Raw genomic sequence first — 23,681 nt, 5'->3', positions numbered from 1 at the left:
CAGTCATGTGAAGTCGGAATGAGCTTTGCAAGGCTACAAATTGAAAGTTGTGTCGGCCCCGCCACCTTTCAGAGCTCGGAGACCCCCTGAGCCGGGACGCCTCCTCCTGCCGGCCGTAACATCCCACAGCCATGGTGATAATGGAAGGCCTGTACGTTGTTTTATGGAGACCGGATATCTTATATATTCACGAGGAAATCTTTGTTCTGGTTGCTCTGAGGAAACTTTGCCAAAACATCAAGTTCCTCGTAAAAGAAAACAGTTAGGTTGTAAAATGTCGTGCCGCTCACAGAAAAAAAAAAAAAAAAAAAAAAAAAAAACTTCCCCCGGTTATTTTTAACTCCTTCAGCTCGGCCAGGATCTCCGGATGCTGCCAGTCATTAGAGGAGGAGCGAGGGAGGAAGAGGAGGAGGAGGGAGGGGGGGGGGCTTGTAAAAGAGCTGGAGGAGCGGCGCGCTGTTTGTTCCTCTGGGTTTCCGCTTCTTGATGACCCTGAACACACACACACACACACACACACACACATACGTCTGGCTGACCCCTCCTCTCCTGCCCAGCTCTGTCACACATTCCTCAGCTCACCCTGCCCTTTGTGGCTTCGTGACTCACTGGCCCTACGCCTGTCTGACACACACACACACACACACACACACACACACACACACACACACACACACACACACACACACACACACACACACACACGCACACACACACAGTCAAGTGGATGCCAAGGCGGACTGGCACGCAAACGGACATTAATCAGCCACTGAGACATCATATCAGACAGGGAAGCTTAAAAAGATGGACAGATTACAAGCCGTTTTTTATAACAACTGAGCTGTGATACAGGATAGCAGGAAGTCAGGAGTGTGTGTGTGTGTGTGTGTGTGTGTGTGCGTGTGTGTGTGTGTGTGTGTGTGTGTGTGTGTGTGTGTGTGTGCGTGTGTGTGGATTCAGGGAGTCTACGGGAGATAAGGAAGGACCTAAGGGGGAAACCAACCTCTGCAGCCACCCTGATCTCATAATGACAGAAACACACACAGCCTGGGGGTCCCGTCTACCTCTCAACAGTTCGTCTCACACACACACACACACACACACACAGAAATATCTCTCTCTATATATATGTATATATAAATATGAATACACTCCCCCTGCTTTCATGTGATGCAGTGATCCGTATGCCCCAGATAGACTCCTGCAGAGCTCACACACACACATGTGTCTATCTATGTATACACACACACACACACACAACCCCCTCTGAGGCCCTTGGGGTGCAGGGCCGAGTGAAGGGGGCGGGGCAGGGGGTGCACAGTCTCAGCACCAGATCAATGTAATCCCTTTTAAATGACTTTAACATTATGTGGGTCTGCCTCCTCTGAGCGCTCCGCTGTACACACACACACACACACACACACACACACGGCGACACACTCTGATCCTCTTACACACTTTCTCTCTCTCTGCAACAACAGTAGACGCCCACAAAAAAACACACACTCTGACCGCACAACCTGGGCAGACGAGCCGCCAGACAGCATCTACATTTCTGTTTGTCGTTTATCTGCAGAGACAGAGACACTCCTCACTGTTAACATCACACGCAGCTTGTTTGTTTTTTACCTGTGCACAGGTCAGAGCTGGAATCACCTTTTGAACGATCATGTAGAGCAAGAAGTCAGGTTTCAAAACAAAGAGCAAAGTAAGGAGGCAGAAATGGGAGAGGGGCTGGATCTTCAGTCTCCTGCTGCCCCCTCAACACTGAAATCAGAACACAGGAGCCGGACTCTGAGCCGGACTCCGAGATGGCCTCGTCTGGACACACTGCAAAAAGTCAAAATCTTACCAAGATTATTTGTCTTATTTCTAGTCAAAAATGTCTTATTTCTAGTCAAAATATCTCATTACACTTAAAATAAGACATGATCACCTCAGAAGTAACTTGTTTTTAGACAATTTTCACTTGTTTCAAGTGAAAATTTGCTTGAAACAAGAAACAAATTTTGCCAATGAAACAAGCAAATTTTTACTTGTTCACTTGTGTCACAAGTAAAAATTTGCTTGTTTCATTGGCAAAATTTGTTTCTTGTTTCAAGCTAATTTTCACTTGAAACAAGTGAAAATTGTCTAAAGAGCTGATCAAGTCTTATTTTAAGTGTAATGAAATATTTTGACTAGAAATAAGTCATTTTTAATTGAAATAAGACAAAGAATCTTGGTAAGATTTGGACTTTTTGCAGTGCAGTTTCCATCCTCCCGTCCCCAGGCTGACATGAGTTTCTGAGGTGAGGTTACACTTTGGCCCTGATCCCAGCTCAGATTCACATGACGGATGTTTTCAGGGTTGTGACCAAAAATGTAACCTTAAGCTCAAATTCTTTTTTTTTTTTAAAGTCACTGAACTTCAAACCAACTGGTTGACTGGTCTGGCCTGACCTTCACACACACTGACTGTAACCGTCTGAAACAGGGCTTGACATTAGGCCTATTTCTGTCCAAAAAACCAAACTGACCGGTGAACAGAGCTGAGGGCTAAACGTCACGTTTTTGTATGTAAATATGAATTCTGCTTGTATTTATCTTTATAGAAAGCCCCTCCAGATCCACAGCGCTGGCAGGCAATGCTCTCATGGTTCATTTACTAAAGAACATAAGAGGTCTAGCAGCTAGTCCAAATGTTTCAATACACAACCTACACACATTTTGCTTGTTGCAGTTCATGGTGGGGGCCATATTAGTTCCACAGTCCTGCTTCGAGGCTGTTGCTAGGCAACCTGAGACTCCATGGCACCTTATTTTTAGGCTTCAGCGTGTCTCAGCACTCAGTGTCCGTGGTACAAACCGGCCAGAGCCAAAGAGCTGATCGGCAGCGTTGAGAAGCCCACTCTACACCAAAAGACGCCGATGCCTGCGCCCGCATGTCAGTGTGACACAGGGAAAATTACCCATCAGCCCCAGCAGAGCACGACGACAACGTGTTTGCACAGAAACTGTTTCCCACTGCAGCGGAAAGCCCAGCAGGAAACGCAGCGCCGCCATTCTCACGCTACAGCAGTGAGCCTGTGAGTCTCAACAGCAACGGTGTCAAACCGCACACACACACACACACACACACACACACACACACACACACTGACTGAGAAACATCTGTGTTGCTTTGAAGCCATTGCAGGGTCTGCGTTGGCTCCACGTGCACGCCGCCGTGCGCTCCTCGCTGCACTGTGAGTCAGAGCGGGGCCGACAGAGGAGTCTTTGTTAAGTGCAGGATGGCTGAGGGCCAGCTCTGATTGGCTGAGACAGGATGGCAGGCTCGTGGCCTCCGGTGCAGAGGGCACAGGACTTCCCTGACCTGCATTAAGACCAGCAGCCGGGCAGGGAACCAGGCCATCTCAGCCAAAATGACACCGGGATTTTCACCGTCTAACCGGAGGCTTGGAGAACGGGCCCTCCGGATGACAGTGAAGTAGACACAGCACACGGTTTGACTGGCGGCTCTTCATCAGCATGGCAGCATTTAGCGCCCGCTGCTCTTAAATCTACTTCTTGGTCTGTACAGTGTGCGAGTTTAATGACAAAATCTCATGAAGTTAGTCAAGTGATGTCATCAAATTGCTTCCTTAGTTTGACCAGCAGCCAAAAAAGACCCGCAGCATTAATATTATTACAATATGAGCGGAGAAAAGCACGACAATGTTAGCATCTCAGGGATCATAGTGAAGCTGCAACCAGCAAATGTTTGGGATTTTTTTTTTCTTGATAAACGCTAATAAAAAATCATGATCGGATTAGGATTACTGGGGTAACATTAGCACGGCAGTCACCTGTCATAAATGTGCATGCATATATTTTTCTGTAATATTTCCTACTCATAGTCTTAATCAGCTGGAAGTATAACAGATATAAGGGCCCTGTCTTGCACAGCAGAGCAGAGCGGCTGTGCAGGGGTTTGGTCTGCTCGGCCATGGTGGGGCCGACGCACTCATCCATGTCTTCCTGACGCAGAGAGGGCTTGTGTGTGTGTGTGTGGTGTCCGAATATCTCAAACAGGGAAGGAGCAGCAAACCGCAGAAACCTCAGAGCCGTACTTCCTCTTTCTTCCTCCATTACGACTCGCCGGATGGAAAAGCGGCCCTGCAGTCGATGCCTCGTCCTCCCACGTCTCGCTCATCCCTTTTTCCCTTTCCTTCCTTCTCTTAAGTGAGATTTACTCTTTACCGCCAAGTCGTTTATCAAAAAAAAGGGTTTTTTTTTCCCTTCGAGGGTTAAATTTGTGAGGTAATACCTTTTCCAGATTGAGATGACCCTTCCTTCCATGCATACTGATTGAACAGGCTCAGCGGTGCAAACAATAACTGACATCAACTTGAGCTCATGAGTGACACAGAAATGAGAAAACTGCCAAAGCAACATCAAACTAAGCAAAAAAAAAAAAAGTGGGGAACAGTTTTTTAGCCCCTCGACTTATTGCCAGGTCGCTCTGCGTTCTCTCTCATCTTTTTCCCTCTTTGTCTCTACACACAGCTGGAACACACACACAAAAAAAAAAACACACCCACTCCTCAGAGGATGTGCTGTTAACAGTAGAAGCCTGCATGCCATAGCAACAGAACAAGAACAGAAGCAGGAGGAGAGAATTGTCTTTTTCAGATCCTGAGGCCAACCACAGCAGCTTTTCTCTTCTGCGGCGTAAACCAGCCATGAACCTCACGTTTGGCCGTTCACCTCTTTCCCTAAAGCCTTCTGCCTGTTTCTCTATTTGGGTGCAACTGGAACTGTCAGCCCCACCCTCTGCTGCAACACCCTAAATGAAAAAAAAAGAAAAGGTGTTTATCTGTCTGTCTGCATCTTCATGTTTTTTTTTTTTGTTTCCTCTAACCTCTGCAGAGTCTCCGGGGATTAAAATCAGGGCTTGCATTGCTTTTGTGCTCGAAGAAAAACACAAATGTTTTGAGAGTTATGATCGTATGATGTGGAAAAAAAACACCGGCAACTGCCTGCATTCAAATGTGCAAATGTGTAAAAGGATTTTATCATGTAAACTGTAAAATGTGTGAATGTGTAGATATTATTTCTGAAAGTGATAGTAAAGATTTGAAGCGGTGAGAACGAGCGAGCGATCTGTATCTGTGTAGTTCTGAGTTACAGAACTACACGCGTGTTCTCACGGCCTCAAGAATTTATCGCTTTACAGTGGTCCCTCGTTTATCGCGGGAGTTACGTTCCAAAAATAACCTGCAATAGGCGAAATCCGCAAAGTAGTCAGCTTTATTTTTTACAATTATTCTAGATGTTTTAAGGCTGTAAAACCCCTCACTACACACTTTCTACACTTTTCTCAGACAGGCATTAACATTTTCTCACTTTTCTCTCTTGTTTAAACTCTCAAAGTTCAAACCTTTGTAGAAAAATAAGTCCAGTAAAAAAAAAAAAAAGCATGCAAAATTGCACTAAAAAAAATCCGCAAAACTGCATATTCCCAGCTTTTATTTCACTAATGCAAATCTTTTTTGCACGTATTCAAATAGGGCAACATACAGCTCTCAATGCATTGGCCAACATTTGCCTACAAGCTCAAAGACAATAGGATGCTGATTTAATCCCCTGCTGGAGTCCCTGTTGCTTTGTTGTGTTGGAAATACATTAAAAAAACACACACACACAACCTAAAGTCACTGTATGTTCAGCACATGTGTCCAGCAGTGTGAGCTCCAGGCCTCACGTCTCAAAGGGGTTCAGCTCTTAACAATGGAGCAAAGGAAAAAAAAAAAAAAAAAAAAAAAAAAAAAAAGGAAGATAAGAGAGCATTCAAACTTATGACCAGGCCCCCGGGCTGCCTGTCCACATGCCTGACCAGAAATCCATCCACTACAGACAGAGAGGAGCTGTGGAGCTGAAAGGCTACACCGCACACACACGGGAAAACAAGCGGGCAGCACACCAGCAGCGGCCAAAAACAGGAAAAAAAAAAAAGAAACGGGTAAAAAAAAACAAAAAAAAACATATCGGTCATGTCCTAAAAATAGCTGCACCCTCTCCACTGTGGTGGGAGAAACAATAATCCTCTTTTGTCAGAGTGTGTCGTCTTAAGGACTGTGGCAGCACGCATTAGGCATAGTAGAAGCAAAACGGAGGGAGGGAGGGAGGGAGGGAGGGAGAAAGTGAGAGAAAGACAGAACGGCAGGCAGAGAAACGAGAGAGAGAGAGGCAGAGAGAGAGAGAGAGGCAGAGAGCAGGAGTGTTGCGTGGGTTTATTTGTGGGTAGTGTGTCCTCGCTATAAATGAGAGCAGTGGAACCTGGAGGCCGGGCAGAATCAGTAAATATTTAATGGCGCTGTTTTGTGCCCTGAGAGCCACATCAGCTCCAGTGATACCGCGGAAAATGCTCATGCATCAGGTGGACAAAAAAAAACAAACAAACAAAACAACACAGAAAACAGGAAAACATTTTATTTTTTTTAGTGGGCTGTGACATGAAACTGTTCCTTTGAATTAACCGTTTTCTTCATTTGCATATAAATTGGTGTCTGTTTACTATCGGCGGCTGAGAGGATGGTGATTCAGCCGAGGTCGTGCGGGCCCTCAGCTCCGTGCTGAGCAGGAGCTGATGTGCTTCATGTTTCTGGTTTGTTTGGAAGAAACAGCAGCACGAGCAGCGATCGTCTCTACGGCTGAGCAGGCCAAGAAAAGAGACTCAAACTCCTTCAACAGGAAATCCACCACGGTACAGTCCCGCCCACACGGTTTGACTGACAGGTGATGGCTTGGGAGTTGCAGTGTGATGGAGACAAAATAATAATAAAAAATAATAAATAATTGACATCTCTAAAGTGGATTCACCCAAAGTCACCTGGTCAGTTTCTATCGTTATTATGAAGGGAGTGAACATGATGATGATGATGATGATGATGATGATGATGATGATTGTACCTGGTGTGTCTGGTCTTTGAGTAAGTACTAATGCATGTTATCGGCTGTATGGATGAGTGGATGAGGAATTTTGGGCCCCATGAAAAAAAAATGTATTTACTCGATGATGGTTTAATAATTTTATATTCATTTTTACCTAGTTTTTGGGGCCCCTGTCAGGCAAGGGCCCTTGGAATTGTCCTAACTTTTCCCCCATATACGGCGCGCCTGTGTGTGTGTGTGTGTGTGTATGTCCAAGCAGGCCCAGCCTCCTCACCTCATTGCCCAGTGCCCCAGTTAGAAAGCTGTTGAATAATACAGCAGGACCGAGCTGAGGAAATCAGAGACAGCCTCACAGGAAACACACACACACACACACTTAGTTTGTGGTGCTGTGTGCTTGGCCCTTCTTCACCTTTCTTAAACTGCTTTCAAAGTGTTATGTGGAAGACGGACACACTCGTACTTCAGGCCACTTTAAACTCTAAAAATTTCCTCAAACTCAAATATTGCAAATATTCTGGCATGAAGAACGAAGAGCGACCTCCCCGTTAAATCCTTTCCACGAAATGACAATCAAACCACATCCTGATCAACTGCAGCTGTTACTGACACACTGGGTGGGGAATGATCAACAGCTACTGGTGAAACACACCTCAAACGGTGCACATTATACAAAAACCCACTACAACAAGAGACAAATTGATACCAAGAAAGTGGAGGTATATAGCCCAATATATATTTAGCCCAAATTAATGCAGATTGTAAGACAGCCTAACTACCTTCCCTGTGCAATTCAAGCAGATAAAACACTGTTCCCAAGGTTTTCAGCAATTTAGTATGTACTGCTTAAGTGATGCTAGTTTTATATGACAGTCCTGTAGGTTAAAACAATAGGCCTGTCTGCCTCTCCAGCCATTGTGAACAGTAAACACCTGTCGTTGTTAGATCATATTTATTTAATAAAGTGTCTACTGGATTTTGAGATGCACCAGCCACAGTGGCCAGTGGGCAAAAAGTGGCTCTCTGAGGAGCAAATTCACCACCTGCTGAGGCGAAGTGAAAGGTGAAATGAGAGTACACTGAGTGCACGGGAGGTGAAGTGGGATTCCTAGTCAGCCACAGAATGACTGTCGGTCAACACAGAGAGTGGGAGGTCAAACCTACCAGAGGCTGACCTGAGCAGCAGAACCTCATCTCCTGAGCTCTGCCAGCTGGAGGCTGAGGGGCTCCGTCTCCTCAGTCCACGGGCCAGCACTAACTAACCAGCGCTAAAATTACACAATCATTAATCATCAAACTCAGGACTTCCTCTTTAGTTGTGGCCTGGACTGGCTGCATGAGGTCAGGTGTATGGGCAGATGTTTCCACAAAATAAAGGTCACACGTTTCTACATCTCCTCATATACAACAGACCACACAATAAAACAAGGCCAACAAACTGTGATGAGTCAGTGGGTAGTTTGGACTGGTTTCAAGCTGAGAGCGAGTGCAGTGACTAAGCTGAAGCCTTACTGGCAGCTGATGTTGCATTAGCTGCACTTGGCGATTCAGGTGCAGCTAATGCATATTCTAACCTGTATTTGAATTGTATTTGTTATTCATGTGCATCAGTACATATTTAAAAGAAAAGCTTACGGCTGCCTTCAATGCTAACGAGATTCTTTAGGAAAAGTACAGCAAATGTACATGTTTTTTTTTTTTTTTCCATAGTGTTACGAGCGTCTGGGGAACAAAAGTAAATTGGATTGCGAGTGTCTTGGTGTCTGTTTAATGCTGCTCTAATGCTCTGTGAGCATCAGGGGTCTGCTCGGCTCTGGCCTGAGGCTGATCTGAGGTGGATCAGCCCGGTCAGCTACCAGGCTGAAGCCCCGCTGCAGCTGCCAAACGGCCCCTCCAGATGTCTGCTCTGTCTGTGTGTGTGTCTGCGTATGAATGAGTGTGTGTTAGTGTGTTAAAGTGTGTCCCAGATGTACGATGAACAGCGCTGGCAGGCCTTTCATCCCAGCCCTTTGTTAGCATAGCAGCATGCCTTGTTGTGCCTGCCCTCTCTCTCTCTCTCTCTCTCTCTCTCTGTCACCCTAGAGGAATGATAACCTGTCTAGGTGTGGCTATGTATGCAGATCTTATTATATTCCACTGCAAAATAAGAATAACAGTAGAGCAGCTGCACTCAGTTTTTTGTATTCCATTATGCTTTAACACGCCTCCAAAAAACAGCTAAGAAACGCGTTAAGCCAGCTCTGGAACACATTCAGGGTCCAGCTTTGCCCCCGGACATTAAATTCATCATAACTGGCCTGTGCAGATGGAAAAAAGCAGCTTATGAAAACATCAACTCATTTACTTCTAATGGGATTTTGCAGCTTCTATCTGTGTTTGTGAATGACTTTTTGAACCTGTTTGAGGGGCAGACTCCCTGGTCACACACCCCTGCCCGGCACACCTGTTCACGTCACACACACTCCACTCACGACGCCAACACAAGGCACAGCTGCAGCCACGTGTTCCTCTACCTGCCCATCCACTATTCACATCTGCCACCACCTCTTCCACACCCGGGACGTCCGCTCTCTGTTCATCACAGGCGGGATGTAATCTGTCGGCTGGAGGGATGTAATCCCGTCATGTGAGCTGGAATATAATCTGTGTGTGTGGTGGCGGTGGTGAGGCGGGGGTGGGGGTGGGGGGGTGTTTGCAGGGTGGTCTGTGTCACGCCGCCAGATGTTGCTCCACAGCGACGATGTGAGGGCTGAAGACACTACACTGTCCACACACACACACACACACACACACACACACACACACACACAGCTCCAGAGACTCGCGGTGCCAGAGATGTCCAAATGCACAAAATTAGTACCGACTTTGGAAGGAAAAGGAGTTGATTCACGTCGGCGGTTGCCAGGATGGGTGTGTTTACTCATTTGAATGAGCTTCTGATATGAGAATCTGCTATGTTCTGGAGAGGCTTGCCCTCTGCTCAACCTAACTCAGTATGTCATTTAATAGCCCATTTTAAAGAAAACAAATTGAGTATATATATATATATTTTTTTAATTGATTTATCATAGTGATTTATAAAATTAAAAAAAAAAAAAAAAAAAACATTTGTTGATTCATACTTTGGGTGTTCTGGCTGCTGCTCAGACTAAGGAAACGATTTGGAGACATCCGTTTGGGCTACGCTAACTTCCCATGAGCCTTTGTCATCGTGTTTGACACTTTATAAACTAAATTATCAATTGTTTAATATGTAAATAAAAAAAGAACTGATAGATGACAAGAGCTGCAGCCCTACTGTTGAGAGATGAAAATTTACACATCAGTATTATCCATGCTTAACATGAAGAGATATCCAGCAAAGTCAAATGTATAGTGTGTTGGAAGTCAATATAAAATCCAAAGCCCTGACCAAATTTTGCAAATAAGCAATGCGTCTTCTCATTCTGGATGAGCGATGTAAAAGCATGCAGCAGCTCGCTCTGCATACTATTTAGTGGTCACTCTCCCCTGAAGCATCGCCTCTCAGCGCACAGATACACCAGCCTCTGCCGACCACATGGACCTTAAATACATCTGTCTCTATGACACCGCAAATAAAAGTGCACCAACGGCAGAGGTGATACACATCTATCTATAGCCTCCAGTCTGAGAAACACGGCAGTGCATTAGCATCTCTGATAACAGCACGGGGGCAATGTGCAATCGAAACAGAGACGGAGGCTTTCGCTTCAGTACCCTCCCCCTTTTTTGATCAAATTTTCAGTGAATTTGAACTCTCTCGGGTGCAGAAGATAGCGCAGCTCTGAAGTGCTGCTGCCAAAAATACGCCATGCTGTGTAGCCAGGCTTCAGAATAGAGAGGTGCAAACTGCAGCCTCGCACATACACACTCACACACACACACACACGTGTGAATACTATCTGCACAGTGCAGCCATGGAGACGCAGCGGGCAGAGCAGAAATGTGCTGCAGCCAGGAATACACACAGCAACATTTAAAGATAGTAAATAGTTTCACACAGTCGGGCTGCAGGCTGCAACACCAACTAAACGTCACACGCTAAAATCTTTCTCTACAGTTGTTTGGATTTTAATGTGAACTTTGATTGACACACTAGATTTTTTTCAAACACTTGTCATAAAGATTCAGACGACAAATAATACAAATTTTTATATATTTTTTCATAATACTAATTTTCACAGGGTGATTTAAAGACAGTAACTGTGTGTCCAGTGCACAGTATGACTTTGCAGGCCAGGGATTCTGAAACATAACCTGCAGACTCTTGCAATGTGGGAATCAGAGCAAATAATCTGACAGTTTAGGATGTCACCACTGTCCAGAACACGAGCAGCGTTCCAGTCCCATGTCCTGAACCCCACAACAGCTTCAGCTAATTATCGCCTTCAGCACCATTCAGCACAAGTGTTAACAGGTCACATGCTAATTTGCACCCCGTGTAGATGCAATGGTAACAAGACACGCTCTACATTTTAGGCAGTCAGCCCAAACCACAGTTAATGCGTTTACATGCATCTTAATAACTGGGTTATTCGACCTTGTGTGGCAGTTATCCATTTTCCCAAGTGCCACGTAAACAAGAAAGCCAGTTTCCACAATCGACGTGAGGGAATAAGAGAAACTGGTGTAAGGTATCTAGATTTCTCCTGGACAAACCTGATGATGGTGCCACATAAACCCTCACCCCACGTTCTGAGCAGCTTTTTAGGTGTGGAAACTCACATTATAAATGCAGTAAACACACTCCGTACAACGCTTGGAAGAGTAAAAACTGCCTGCTCTGCATGGTCATTACAGAACGCTTAATACTTCTACAGCAACACTACCTCTGATGAAAATACAAGGAAACCAAAAACACATCTGCCACCTGCTGCACTGATGTCAGAGGTCAGGGTGGAAACTAGATTATGTGGGTTTTGAATATTTGATTTCCTGCCAAAACCTGGTTACTCTCAGTTATCTGATTTCTTGTGTGCATGAAAAGGTGCTGAACGTAACTTCAACATACGTGGCATTAAGGGGCACCCCTGTAGCAAACCTCGTAGAGCAGAGCATGTACCACTTGTTAAGGCTGAGTCCTGGGTTCGAATCCGAGCCCAGGCCCTTAGCTGCATGTCATCCCCTGTCTCTCTCTCTCTCTCTCTCTCTCTCTCTCCCTGCTGCCACTATCAAAAAAGCAGAAATGCAGAAGAAATAATCTTAAAAAAAAAAAAAAATGTATAATGTGAAAAATAGCTCCCCACTGTTTGGACTGGATTGTGACTTGTGTTGATAGGGTTGCTGTAAATGAGAGGCCGCTGGCTGAACACTGCAGAAAGCACAGTGTCTCAGCGGGTTGGAAGACTACCACACCAGTTAACCAGCGGGTGAAAGACGTCTCAATAATCTGAGTAGACCCAGATACAAAAATGTTAAAAATATTTAAATAAATAATAAAATAATAAAATGGTTGCTTGGTGTAAAAATGGTCCAAGTGCAGCCAGCAGCAGACACCCACGAAACAGTGGGGGTGTGAGGCGAGGTCTGCAGCGGTTCCATAGAAACACCACCGAGGCTGTCCTGCTCACTTTCACTGCTGCAGAGCCTTCCTCTGTGCATTTCCCTGTGTGGCAAACGGACCACGGACGTGCACATCCGCTTTTAGAGAAATCGCACAAAAGTTTCATCGGATCACACACACACACACACACACACATGTTGAGTAGGCTCCAACATGCAGCAGGAGAAAGGCCTGTGTTTGTTTAAGTGCACAGTGTTTACCAGCAGCCCGAGGCAGAGAAACCCACAGCTATGTGACCCTGCTGGAAAACTAGAGGGGGGAAAACCTCACTTCCAAACTCCAGTGAGCCCCCCTCCCCGACACACACACGCACACACACACACACACACACACAATATAATTGGTGCCCCCGCCCTTTTCTCAGACATACACAGGCATCTAAACACACACACAACCACCACACCTAAACACACATTCCTTTCTTCGGCTGCTTTTCCTCCAAACAAGCGAGCCCCCCCTCTCCTCCCAGCCCCTCCACAAAAACACCAGGTCTGCCCTGACTGCTCACACACACACACTCAGAGTCATGACACACACTTTTAAGTCCCAGTTTCTCATACTCATGTATAAAAATTGCTGTTGTCACCCGCTGCTGCAGACAGGAATAACTGTGGCTGCTCTGAGGCCTCTGACTGGCATGTGTCTGTACGCCAGGAGGTGATCCTGCATCTGTGACCTGCTCCACCTCATCACTGCACTCAGCATGCCACAGTCACATACCTCACTGTGCATACAAACTGATCTCCAGTACTCTATTTATCATTCCTATTTGTCTTTTTGTGTCTTCTTTTGTTTGTTTGTTTTGAGTGATATATGCCAGTACTAGAAGCTGTAAACCAGTCAAATCCAAAGTATGCATTAATAGAATTGGCCGATAAAGTCAATTTTAATTCTGATTTATGGCAAAACTGACTCAAGGCCAGCTGTCACAGAGCAGTGCTTTATTGTAGCGCCGCTGTACCTCTGTCCCTTAGTATGATACACTACTTTTAAGATGATGCACAATAGCAGAATAGCAGAATTTAGGCGGCTAATACCAGCACCGGTGACATTCCACAATTCTCGATGACTGATTCAATACAATGGCAAAAACCGAAACCCCATTCCACTTACTCTCTTTACTTAAAAAGTCTGTGTAAACATGAACAAGAGAGTGTGTGTGTTTCGAGTATTTAAACATACAGACTACATTAGAATGAGAACACTGAGTTACGAGTGCAACACGAGCATGCAGCCTTCAGGTAGAAACTAAACCAGCCCAACAAAATAGTCATTTCAGATGGGAGGAAGTGTATGAAATGTCCTGCTGGAACAACAGACGGCGGGATTATGTGCCCTCATTTTGCCCTCAAGTGTTACACTGTTGCAACACACAGGCTATGGCTTCATTAGAACGCCAGCAGTGAGTTGCAAAGTCATGGATCATGTCGGTACTATTGTTCTCAAAATGTTGGTACTGACTTGTTAGGTAGGTATTGATTCTTGTGACACTTCTTGGAGCTCGCACCGAATGCAAACATGATGCGTAACGGATAAAACGCGCCATAGTAAACAATGTGAAATTGTTACCAATGCACAATGGCAACATAATCAAAGAGCTTATTGCCAAAAAAGGCTGCTATATTCCTACAGATGTCTTTGTCGAGGATAAATAGGAGGAGTTATGGGGGGGGGGGGTGGTCTGAGTGTCAAGTTGAAACCGTCAACACGCACGCTGGCAGCCGACCAAAAGGAAATTCTTAGTCCCTATTGTTGCCAATTTCAATTCATCAGTGGGAAATGCCATTCACTAATCCTCATAGCGGTGCACAATAGCACATAAGTACGCCTACGAGCAACAACAACAATTAGCAAGACAAGCTAAGGTTGAGACGGCCATAAAGTGCGAGCAGGGGATTTGGAGCTGCTGTGACGGTCGAGCACGCGGACCCCCGATCCTCCCCTACGTCCCAGAATGCAGCGCCTTGCTCGTGCACAAAGGGGGGGGGGGGGGGGGGGGGGCGCAGAGAGAAACAGACCGGAAAGCAATCTCTTTGAGAGGGAGACACATTAGGCCAACAGCTCGTCGTCCACCTCAGAGACACACGGGCCCAGACGAGGAGACGTCAATACGTGTCCCTGGGCGAACTGTGCTTGAGCCAGCTTGTCCGGGACGACAAGAGGCCTCAGGGTCTCCCGCAACGGCCGTCCCCAGTATATTTCACCCCCGTTTGTAGTTTATTTATCCTGCGGAGAACATGACACCATTTAGGTATCCGTTCCAAGGAAACACGCCTTGTTTCCAGTTTGACGTGCGGACGTGTTTAATCAAGTCCAATTTGCTGCAAATGCCTTTGCCGTGAATTTCAAGTGAAACAAAGGGAAATTAAGTGCTTCGCTTTTCCACTGCAAGATTACTCGCTCATATAAAAACGGTGAGAAAGTCGCAATCACAGAAGGAGTTCTGCACTAGAGTAAACGCAGCCTCTTCCACTTTACAACTTCACTCATGGGCAGTTTGACCCAGTTTTGAGCTCATATTCTTATAGATGCTTAGAGCACACAGCACAATACCTACTGTTCCTCACAATTTCTCTTTGTACATAAATATACAAAGCAGGGAAATGGTAATGTGCCACCCGTCCAGTATGACCAGTTATACCATTGTCTATGCGCAGAATTTAAGATGTCACCTCAATATTTCACAACAAAGCAAGTTGTTACAAAGTGCAATTATTCACGGGACAGTTTCTCAAAAACTAAATAAAGAAAGAAAGTATAATGATATTTTTTTTTGTATGTTGAGTGATGATTGGCGCCACGACTTCCGCCTCTCACAGCTCGCTGGAAACTCCCCCCCCCCCCCCCCCCCCCCCCCCCCCACCCACCCCCAGCCTGCAACCTTTGCCCCGGAGGAAGATTCTCCCTCTCATCTGCACCGCACTGGCCACATCTGCAATCCAGCAAACCCCCAACTCCGTTTTTTTTTTGTTTTTTTTGTTTTTTTTTTTCCTTTCTGAGTCGGGGCAAAAAACAGGACACCCCGCCCCCGCCCCCGCAGTGGAAGCCCCCTCCCACTGGCCTGGCGGGATATAATGGGCCACCAAAGGAATGTTTTCCCCTGCATGCTCGCTTGCCGCTGCCTATGGGAGAACAGAGAGAGAGAGAAAGGGGGGGCGAAGCTCGGAGAGAGAGAGAGAGAGGGGTTACATTCCTTTCTGCTCTGTCCTTTATCTGGCCGCCTGTTTGACTGACTGGTTCGTTGTTTAGGTCTACAAGCTGATTCTGGACCACGGTCAGCTGACCTGGGATCAGCTGGCAGCGGGGAGACTCACAGAGCGCCAGATCCCGATTGTCCCGCCTCCCAAAATGCACACGGAGAAGTGCAAAGGCAACTAAAAAAGCTCAAAAATCTGAACTTTTCCAACTGTATTAAGTTACCTCTGGAAGAGAGAGAGTCACCCACATCTTGAATCTTACTCTCATTAGTTTGGAAAAGCCTCTGAAACAGCAATTAGTCCATGACACAACAGTAAAATTCTCCACACAGGCGAATGAAATCTTTTTAGATGAGCTGGCAGCTTCTTAAGGCAGGGTGACCCCGCTCATCTATTTAATAGTAGAAGAGTCTAAGCTAATAGTCACTCCAAACTGATACCTAGTGTACCTAGTAGTCAATTTAAGTGGATTCTGGTCAAGGAGATTAGGCTTAATGTGTATTTAGCAGGCTGCAACCCCGTGCATTCACATTTCAGTGTGATTAACTCATGGTTTCTCACAGCGAGAGCAGACAGAGTGAATGACAGTGCACAAACGCATTTTTCATTTCAATACCAAGCGCCACCGGAGTCAGCTCTGGAATGATGACGGCGTTCAGTCTGGAGGAAGAGTAAATTCCTGTCATGTCCACCACACCCCAATCAGGTCGGTCCTGCTTCGCCGTATCAGCCAATCACACCGAGACAAAAGAGCAGAGAGCCAATCAAAGCGGCCACTCCTCGTATTGTCCACAAACGAGGGCATTGTCTATTGTTGGCGCTGTTTGGTCAGCTCTCCTCAAACACATTTTGGCCTATCTCTGTTCTTTTTAGGTTTTATTTGGAAAGCAAAGTGGAGCTGGAAGGGGAAAAGTGGCACGACAGCCTGTTTTTTTTTTAAGTGAGACTCCACTAGTGCTGGTGCACAATGCATCATTTGGACCATTTGTCCTGACAAAATGTCACTCGCAGCCCCGTCCCGAGCCAACACGGGCCATCTGAACCAGCCCGGCCTGCCTGCACGGTCAGACAAAAAGCATGTGAAGGTGGGCGGGGGATAGAACAGGCTAACATTGTGTCCAGCTGCCCACCTTGGCAGCAGTGGAAAGCTATGTGTGTGTGTGTGTGTGTGTGTGTGTGTGTGTGTGTGTGTGTGTGTGTGTGTGTGCTACAAGTCTGGGCTGTGGCGGGGTGTGTCAGGGGAACGGGGGCAGCAACAACTTGAGCTGTGCGACGTTAGCAGACATATCTGTCTCTCGAGCCAAACCTGTCGTTAACAATTAAAACACAGACACCACAAACAAAAGTGTGATGTGACTTCTTGCACAACACATTCATCTGCGTGACATGCATTTTTAAAATTACCTCACGCGTCAACGTCCCTGCCAGGTTCCTTCACGGGTGTTCACTAGCTCTGAAGCGGAATACCTGATCAATCAATCGGTCAATCTGCAGAAAATTAATTATCCTTTATCATTTTCTTAATCAATATATTAGCTGCTGGTCAGACTAGGGAAGATGAACCCTTTGTAGGGCACTCATTGAAATACTTTGAAATTCAAAAAAAAACAACCCTAGACTGTTATTAGAGAACATGACAGGACTTTATTACTTCCATAAAATTTTTCTAAAATTTTCATTTTCCTATAGAAAATCAAAGCCAATGAGACTGGTCAAAAGCCACAATCATGTGACCTGGGATGTAGAGCGATCTTTGCTGATTGGCTGGGTGAAGACCAAATGATTATTGAACTAACTGAGACAGGGGATGGGCCTGATATGTAAAATCAGAAATTACCAAAAATAGTCACTTGCCCTATAAAGGGTTAACAAGACATCGCTTTGGACTCTGATCAGCATTTGTCATTATTTTTTCACACTGTGTTCACTAAATGATTAATCAGTTGATTGAAATAACTGATAGGTTAACTGCAGTCCTTGTATTCACATAACAGACACCAGGTCTGAGTATGTGTCTATTTGTGTACAATAAGCCTATAAGCCTGAGTATATATGCCTATCTTAGTACAACCATATCAGTGTGATAACACAGGTAAGGGACCAGGAGAGCCCCCCCGCCCTGGGCTATGAATCTACCCAGCACAGCTCCAATCTCTTCCATGCAAACAGGCCAGAATATATTGAGTCGTCTGTCAGCGTAGGCAAATGAGGGCAGATACACATCACAGTCGGTGACCACAAGCGAGTCTGCCACCGTGACTCAACTGGCTGACGGACCAAAAAATCAGTGCTCCGACTCTTCGCCAAGCTCTGAGCAGAGTGGACGTGACACCAGGTGTGAGTGCAGACCCGCAGGTTTTTCGGTGACGTGTGAAAGTTGATGGTTTTAGGTTCTAGGTCTGTGCCGGGGCTGAGACGGCAAACACAAAGCTGGGCACATTTGACACGGCTGCATTAGCTGAGAGATTATGAGCGTTTTCTGTGGAAGTTTTTTGCAGGTGTGGCCCGTCACCACTGCAAAGCACAAGGTAGTGGGGGTGAAGGAGGGAGGGGGGGGCTGAGAACAAAGCAAATTATTTCTACTTCAAAAACGCTTTTTGAGATCCAAGCATTGCTTCACAATCAGCGGTGATGCCGACTGCTGCAGGGCCTTTGACTGAGGCTCATTGCTCAACTGCCTTCCTTACGAGATCATCCACCCGCCCACCTGAGCTGTACTTTCTCCTCGCCTGCTGACATGAGAAATATGTGCAGCCTAACTGTCGCTGGGAGCAGGATTTGCATGCACCGCCCGCCTCGCCGTCGAGCTACAATAAAACCCCGGTGGCGTCACTGCGCACTTCGGCATGTTTGGACGTGCGGGCGATCCCTGAGAAAGACTTAATGACACGTTGGTTTGTCAGGCGAGCAAAGGCTGCGACAAAGTGCAGTGAGCTGGACTCGACTGGGCCCGCCTGACCTCAAGTACACTTGCTGTTTTTGTTGCATGTAATAAATGGACAACTGGAAAACATCTTTGACACATTGCAAGGACAAAACTTGGGTACAGAAACTCCTGGGCCCAAGCCACTTTGTGTACGACAGCACATTCCAAATCACAAGAGGCTCCTAAACAAGTCCTGCAGGCTTGAGAAAATGTCGCATTTCAATCAAGCTGAATAAATATATAACAAGTCTGAAATGTTGCCAAATGTCTTCTTAAGAAAATACCCGGGTGTCTCCTGTGGTGCATAGATCCAAAAACTCTACAGCCTCTTGCATAACCTGAGATCTGCACTGACAAAAACACGCTGGGCATTCTTCATGGCCTGACAAAGCCAGAGACACATTGTTGGTGTTAGCTGCCAACTGCATTTTTCTTTTTAAGAATAAACAAAAACAAAATATGTGGGTGTGGATCTCGTGTTTTTACTTGTTACACAAGCTAAGCAAATCCTGAGTCCGGCTGCCGCAGTCTGCTCAGGTGAAAGCCCTGGGTTTGAATCCAAACTGGGACCTTTGTCACATGTCACCCCCCCCTCTCTCTTCTCTAATCGGCCCTGTTTCTGTGCTACTGAGGGCTCCACAAAAATCCTAAGCATCCCTTTTGCTTGTGTCGCTGAACATCGCAAAGGGACTGCAGTCAAATTTTTTTGTAAGGACCAAAATGGCTCCAACAGTCTCTGACCTTCCGGACTCACCCTCGCAGACTACAAAGACAAACCCATTCCCACACTCATTATATCCACTTCCCTCTGATATTTCTGTGGGAGGCTCTCGCTCGCTTTTACGCAATAACTGGCACAGCAAGGGTGAATTCACCGCAGGAATTTGCCCTTGGTTCCCCCGCCTCACCAGGGTCGGCACACATAGCTCAAACTTGGCAGAGGGAACGCGTCCCCAAACCCTCGATACTGTATATCATGCCTGTGCTGTTCCCAATCTGCGAAACGTCCATCAGGCTCCGCTGGTGGGTGTGTGTGTGTGTGTGTGTGTGTGTGCAGAGGAATGAACCTAGGCCTAGGCTCTCATTAATGATTGATAGGTTGGGTTTGCCATCCTGGCTGAGTGGAGACAAACTTTGGCCTGTTTGCCCCGTGGACAAACATGTACAGAGTGCACAGCCTGACCAAGCAGGACAGGGGGGTGGTGGTGGGGGGGCCCAGCTGAGGTTTGGACCCCCAACTGGTTCTGATGCTTATCGCTCACTGGAATGTCCCGTGTTGACGTCTAAAACGCTGAGTGGCCTGATGAAAACGCGCAATTCAATGCTCGGCATGCTGTCAGTCCCGCTAGGAAGAATGCTAGTCATCTGGCCAGTCGGTGAATCAGATAGGGTGCATGGCCTTGTTAGCACCACACACACACACACACACACATACTGAAAGACACACACCCTCAATCATTCCACACTGTTAAGCAATGGTACTTCAAATTATCCTTCATTACTCCCTGGAGCCTGGAGGGGAATTTGGAGGGTAAAAAGTGGCAAGAGCAGAGTGGGATTAAGATGTGTGGTTGGCTGTTGAATATTATTATGTGCTGGAGGAAAAAAAGGGGCCTTTGGTGCAGCTGTGAAAAAGTCAAAGTCGTCCAGTGAAGTACCATCATCAATTTCACATATCAATGTAAGGATATTAGGCTTTCATTAAATTAAGGATGAGATATGGGCTGATACATTGGAGACTTTCCCCCTGACAGCTGCACAAAAGTCTGCAAAACCTACTGCTGCACTACTGCATGTTATTTATGCCATCACTTCTCCCAGCAGAATCAGAAATACTTTCCTGATCCCGAGGGGCAACTGGGCTCCAGATTGCTCTTGAATGAATGCTTCATTATAAATCACAAGTAATGCATCTGGGATTTCTCCCCTGGCAAAGTCCTTAAATGTGTGCTCACATTATATGAATTAATTAAAGCGGGTTTCTATGGAGAATCTTCCACCAATGCTGAGAAGAAAGACTAGTTAGAAAGACTGAAGACTGAATGCTCCAAGTTTGTGGCACTGCAGACGGTGAAATTTAAAGGCAGCAAATGCTAAGCAGCGAATGTTAGCCTCGGTATCGGCCTGCCAAGAAGCCGTCATATCAGTCGATCCGCTCCGAGCACAAACTCGCCTCAGTCTTATCGGCCTCCGACGCTGCAGGACGCCTGATAAAACCGAACAAGAGCCCTCTGCTTCTATCGCTGGCTATTTTTAAACCTAAACGGTGTATAATCACAAGTGGGCTCTTCTCCGAGCAAAACTGCGCCCTGTTTCCGCTCAGGGGAGAGCTGCCGAGTCCGCCTCGGAGCGCTGGAGCAGCGGCGATACGCACAGCTGAAGACTTTGTTTCATTCAAAGCGGGGGAGGAGAGGAGCGTTCGGAGCCCGGCGACACGCACAGGCCGATCCGCTGCGTTAGTGCCCGCGGAGAACACACAGCACATACGTGACGGGAGCGGAGGAGCACCGGGACCAGCTGCGAGGGATACAGAGGCCCGAATTCAAGTCCTCGACCTCCACTCCCTCTCCATCCCCAACCCTGCCATTTTTACCCTCTTAGCCCTGCTCGGCTCGGCTCGGCCCGCTTCCTACCTTCCTCTGCTGTTTCTCCCAGGCCGGGTCCAGCAGCAGGTCCCGGTCCCAGTCATTCTCCTGCTCCATGTAGGTCTGCGCCCCGCCGGCCGAGTGTTGGTTATTGGCAGCGTGATAATCTACCATGTCAGCAGAAGGAACCTGAGTGCGCCACGGGAGGAAAAAAAAAAGCTGTCTGAAAAACGTAAAAAAGAAAAACCCCAAAAAAGAGAGAGGTGGGAAGGGAGGGGGATAGTGACCCAGGAAAGTGTCCTTCTCTCGCCGCTTTCAACCGTTTTGTTGTTTTCTCTCTCTCTCTCTCTCTTTTTTTTTTTTTTTTTTTTTTTTTTAAATCGGTCGGGAATATCCGGTGTGTGCAGTCAGAAAATCCCCGCTGCTGTGAGAAGAAAGCTTTCTCCACCCGCGGAGGGAATGGGGAGGCTGGGAGGAACCGGCCGCTCCTACAGGCTGCCGCTGCCGTCAAGCTGCGCCGACGGATGGGCCCTACGTCCGGTCGACGCTTTCAAAATAAAACGCGTGTGCGTCATGAGTCGTGTGTGTCTGTTCTAGTCCTTGTTTAGGAGATGAAAATTTACATGTCCAGTCCACCACCTTGGACCGTGTTTTGTAAAGGCGGGCAACCCAGCTCGCACCTGTCTTTTAACCTCTAACTTTTGACTGACGTCATTTTTTCGCTTTATATTTCATGACTTTTCCTCATTAAATGGGGACAAGTGGGTAAACATGAAATCAACATGATGATATGTTTTCAATGTCCTTTTCCGATTCTGTACGCATCTATGTTCTTTTTCACGGCTATTAAGTCAAGAAGACATATAAAGTTCCCGACTGTAATAATTACTATAATTATTATTATGATTATAATAATTTTTGGTAGTTTTAAATTATTGACCCCAATTGATTAGAGAAAAAAAATATATTGAACTTTAAGGTTACATGAGGGTTAAGTGAAATTCTAGCATGTTTCTCAAAAAAAAAAAAAAAAAAAAAAAAGATCAGCCTAACTGGTGCTCACCTGCCACCAAAATGCTCCCCAGGAGAGATTCTGGCCCACAAGCCCAGTGCCAGTATCTTGTCGCTATCATGCCAAATGGCCTGAGTGATATATTGATATTGTGATATGAACAATATCACAGCTGATATCATCTGGGATTTTCCAGTATGACAAAAGTATTGTCTTTTTCTTCTGTCTTGTCTGGATTGTCAGGGCAGTCAGGACCCTGATGTGAAGAGCACGGGTCTTGTATTGCCCCGCTTATTATTTGGCAACTTTATGAAGGAAAGAAATAATTTGACACAAAATATGAATTTTGAACCGACGCCTGCCTGAAACAAACAGTCCATAGATTCAGTTTGTGTCCATAACAAGTAGTGAGCCTGAAGTTAGCCCTTGAAGGCTGAGTGCCTGAACAGTTCATCTAAAGTTAACCTACCACACAACAGCCTGCCTTCCTCCTTGTTTTCTTCTGGATTCCTTTTCTTAGAGACAGTTCAGCCTCCAACCAGGAATCAAGCTTCTCATGATTCCCAAATAAATTAATGTTGTGGTCACTTCCTGACATTATTCATCAACAAAATCGTTCCAAGATATGCCCTATAGCATTAGTGTTGTGGATGGTTTAAACCTTTCTTGAGGTTTACAATGTTTGCCATCACCCATTAATCAAGCTTTAACTGTTGTTATTTATTTAAACAAGAATAAATAAAAAAAAATGAAGTACATGGCATTACAGTGAAAAAGGATTCTTTTTAAGGGGGAGTCTGTTTTTCACTTGTGTCTGCATCATTAATTATCAGCCTTAATCATCAGTTTAGCCTTAAACGCACTGTTCACTCTGGAGCTCTCACCAGGAAATACCATGCACCCTAACAGCTGGAGGTCCACCAAATACTTAACAAAATGACTCCACAGAAACCCTTGATACAGTTTTGTTACTCTGTACATCCCTAAACTATTCCCATAGTAGTAAATCAAGTGCTTTTATTTTGAAGGCCACACTGCTGAATTTCCGGTGTGGGTTTCTTTCTCACTTGACACAGCTGTGTCCAGCAGCCGCCATAGGCCGAACAGCCAATGAATATTTATGTCACAGAACTGAACGTGAGCCGCCTGAATGGACAAAGTGGGACACAGAGACTCAGAGACACTGACACCCTCAGAGGCAGTGAGACAGTGAGACTCAGAGACACTGACACCCACAGAGACAGTGAGACAGTGAGACACAGAGACAGTGAGACACACTGAGACAGTGAGACACAGAGGCAGTGAGACACACTGAGACAGTGAGACAGTGAGACACAGAGGCAGTGAGACACTGAGACATCAAGACAGTGAGACACAGAGACAGTGAGACAGTGAGACACAGAGACAGTGAGACACAGAGGCAGTGAGACACTGAGACATCAAGACAGTGAGACACAGAGAC

The 23,681-nt window shown here is 46.1% G+C and overlaps 1 protein-coding gene across 4 annotated transcripts in view; it reads right to left on the bottom strand.

Annotated features, from left to right (window-relative positions):
- The window catches only part of actn4 (actinin, alpha 4), a 90,381-nt gene extending 68,721 nt beyond the window's left edge, over positions 1 to 21,660 (bottom strand). For 2 of the 4 annotated variants that reach the window (XM_030066287.1, XM_030066290.1), the window contains exon 1: positions 21,256 to 21,659. In XM_030066287.1, coding sequence (XP_029922147.1) covers positions 21,256 to 21,381 — 126 coding nt within the window. In that variant the 5' untranslated portion in view covers positions 21,382 to 21,659. Of the gene's footprint in view, positions 1 to 21,255 lie in introns of all 4 variants that reach the window. The other 2 variants (XM_030066288.1, XM_030066289.1) reach the window with 2 other exon arrangements.
- Positions 21,661 to 23,681: the final 2,021 nt, after the last annotated feature.

Source organism: Myripristis murdjan, chromosome 13 (assembly GCF_902150065.1).
Source record: "Myripristis murdjan chromosome 13, fMyrMur1.1, whole genome shotgun sequence".
Classification (NCBI taxonomy): domain Eukaryota; kingdom Metazoa; phylum Chordata; class Actinopteri; order Holocentriformes; family Holocentridae; genus Myripristis; species Myripristis murdjan.
Note: the sequence above shows the minus strand (reverse complement) of the source record. Positions and strands in the feature narration are given on the sequence as shown.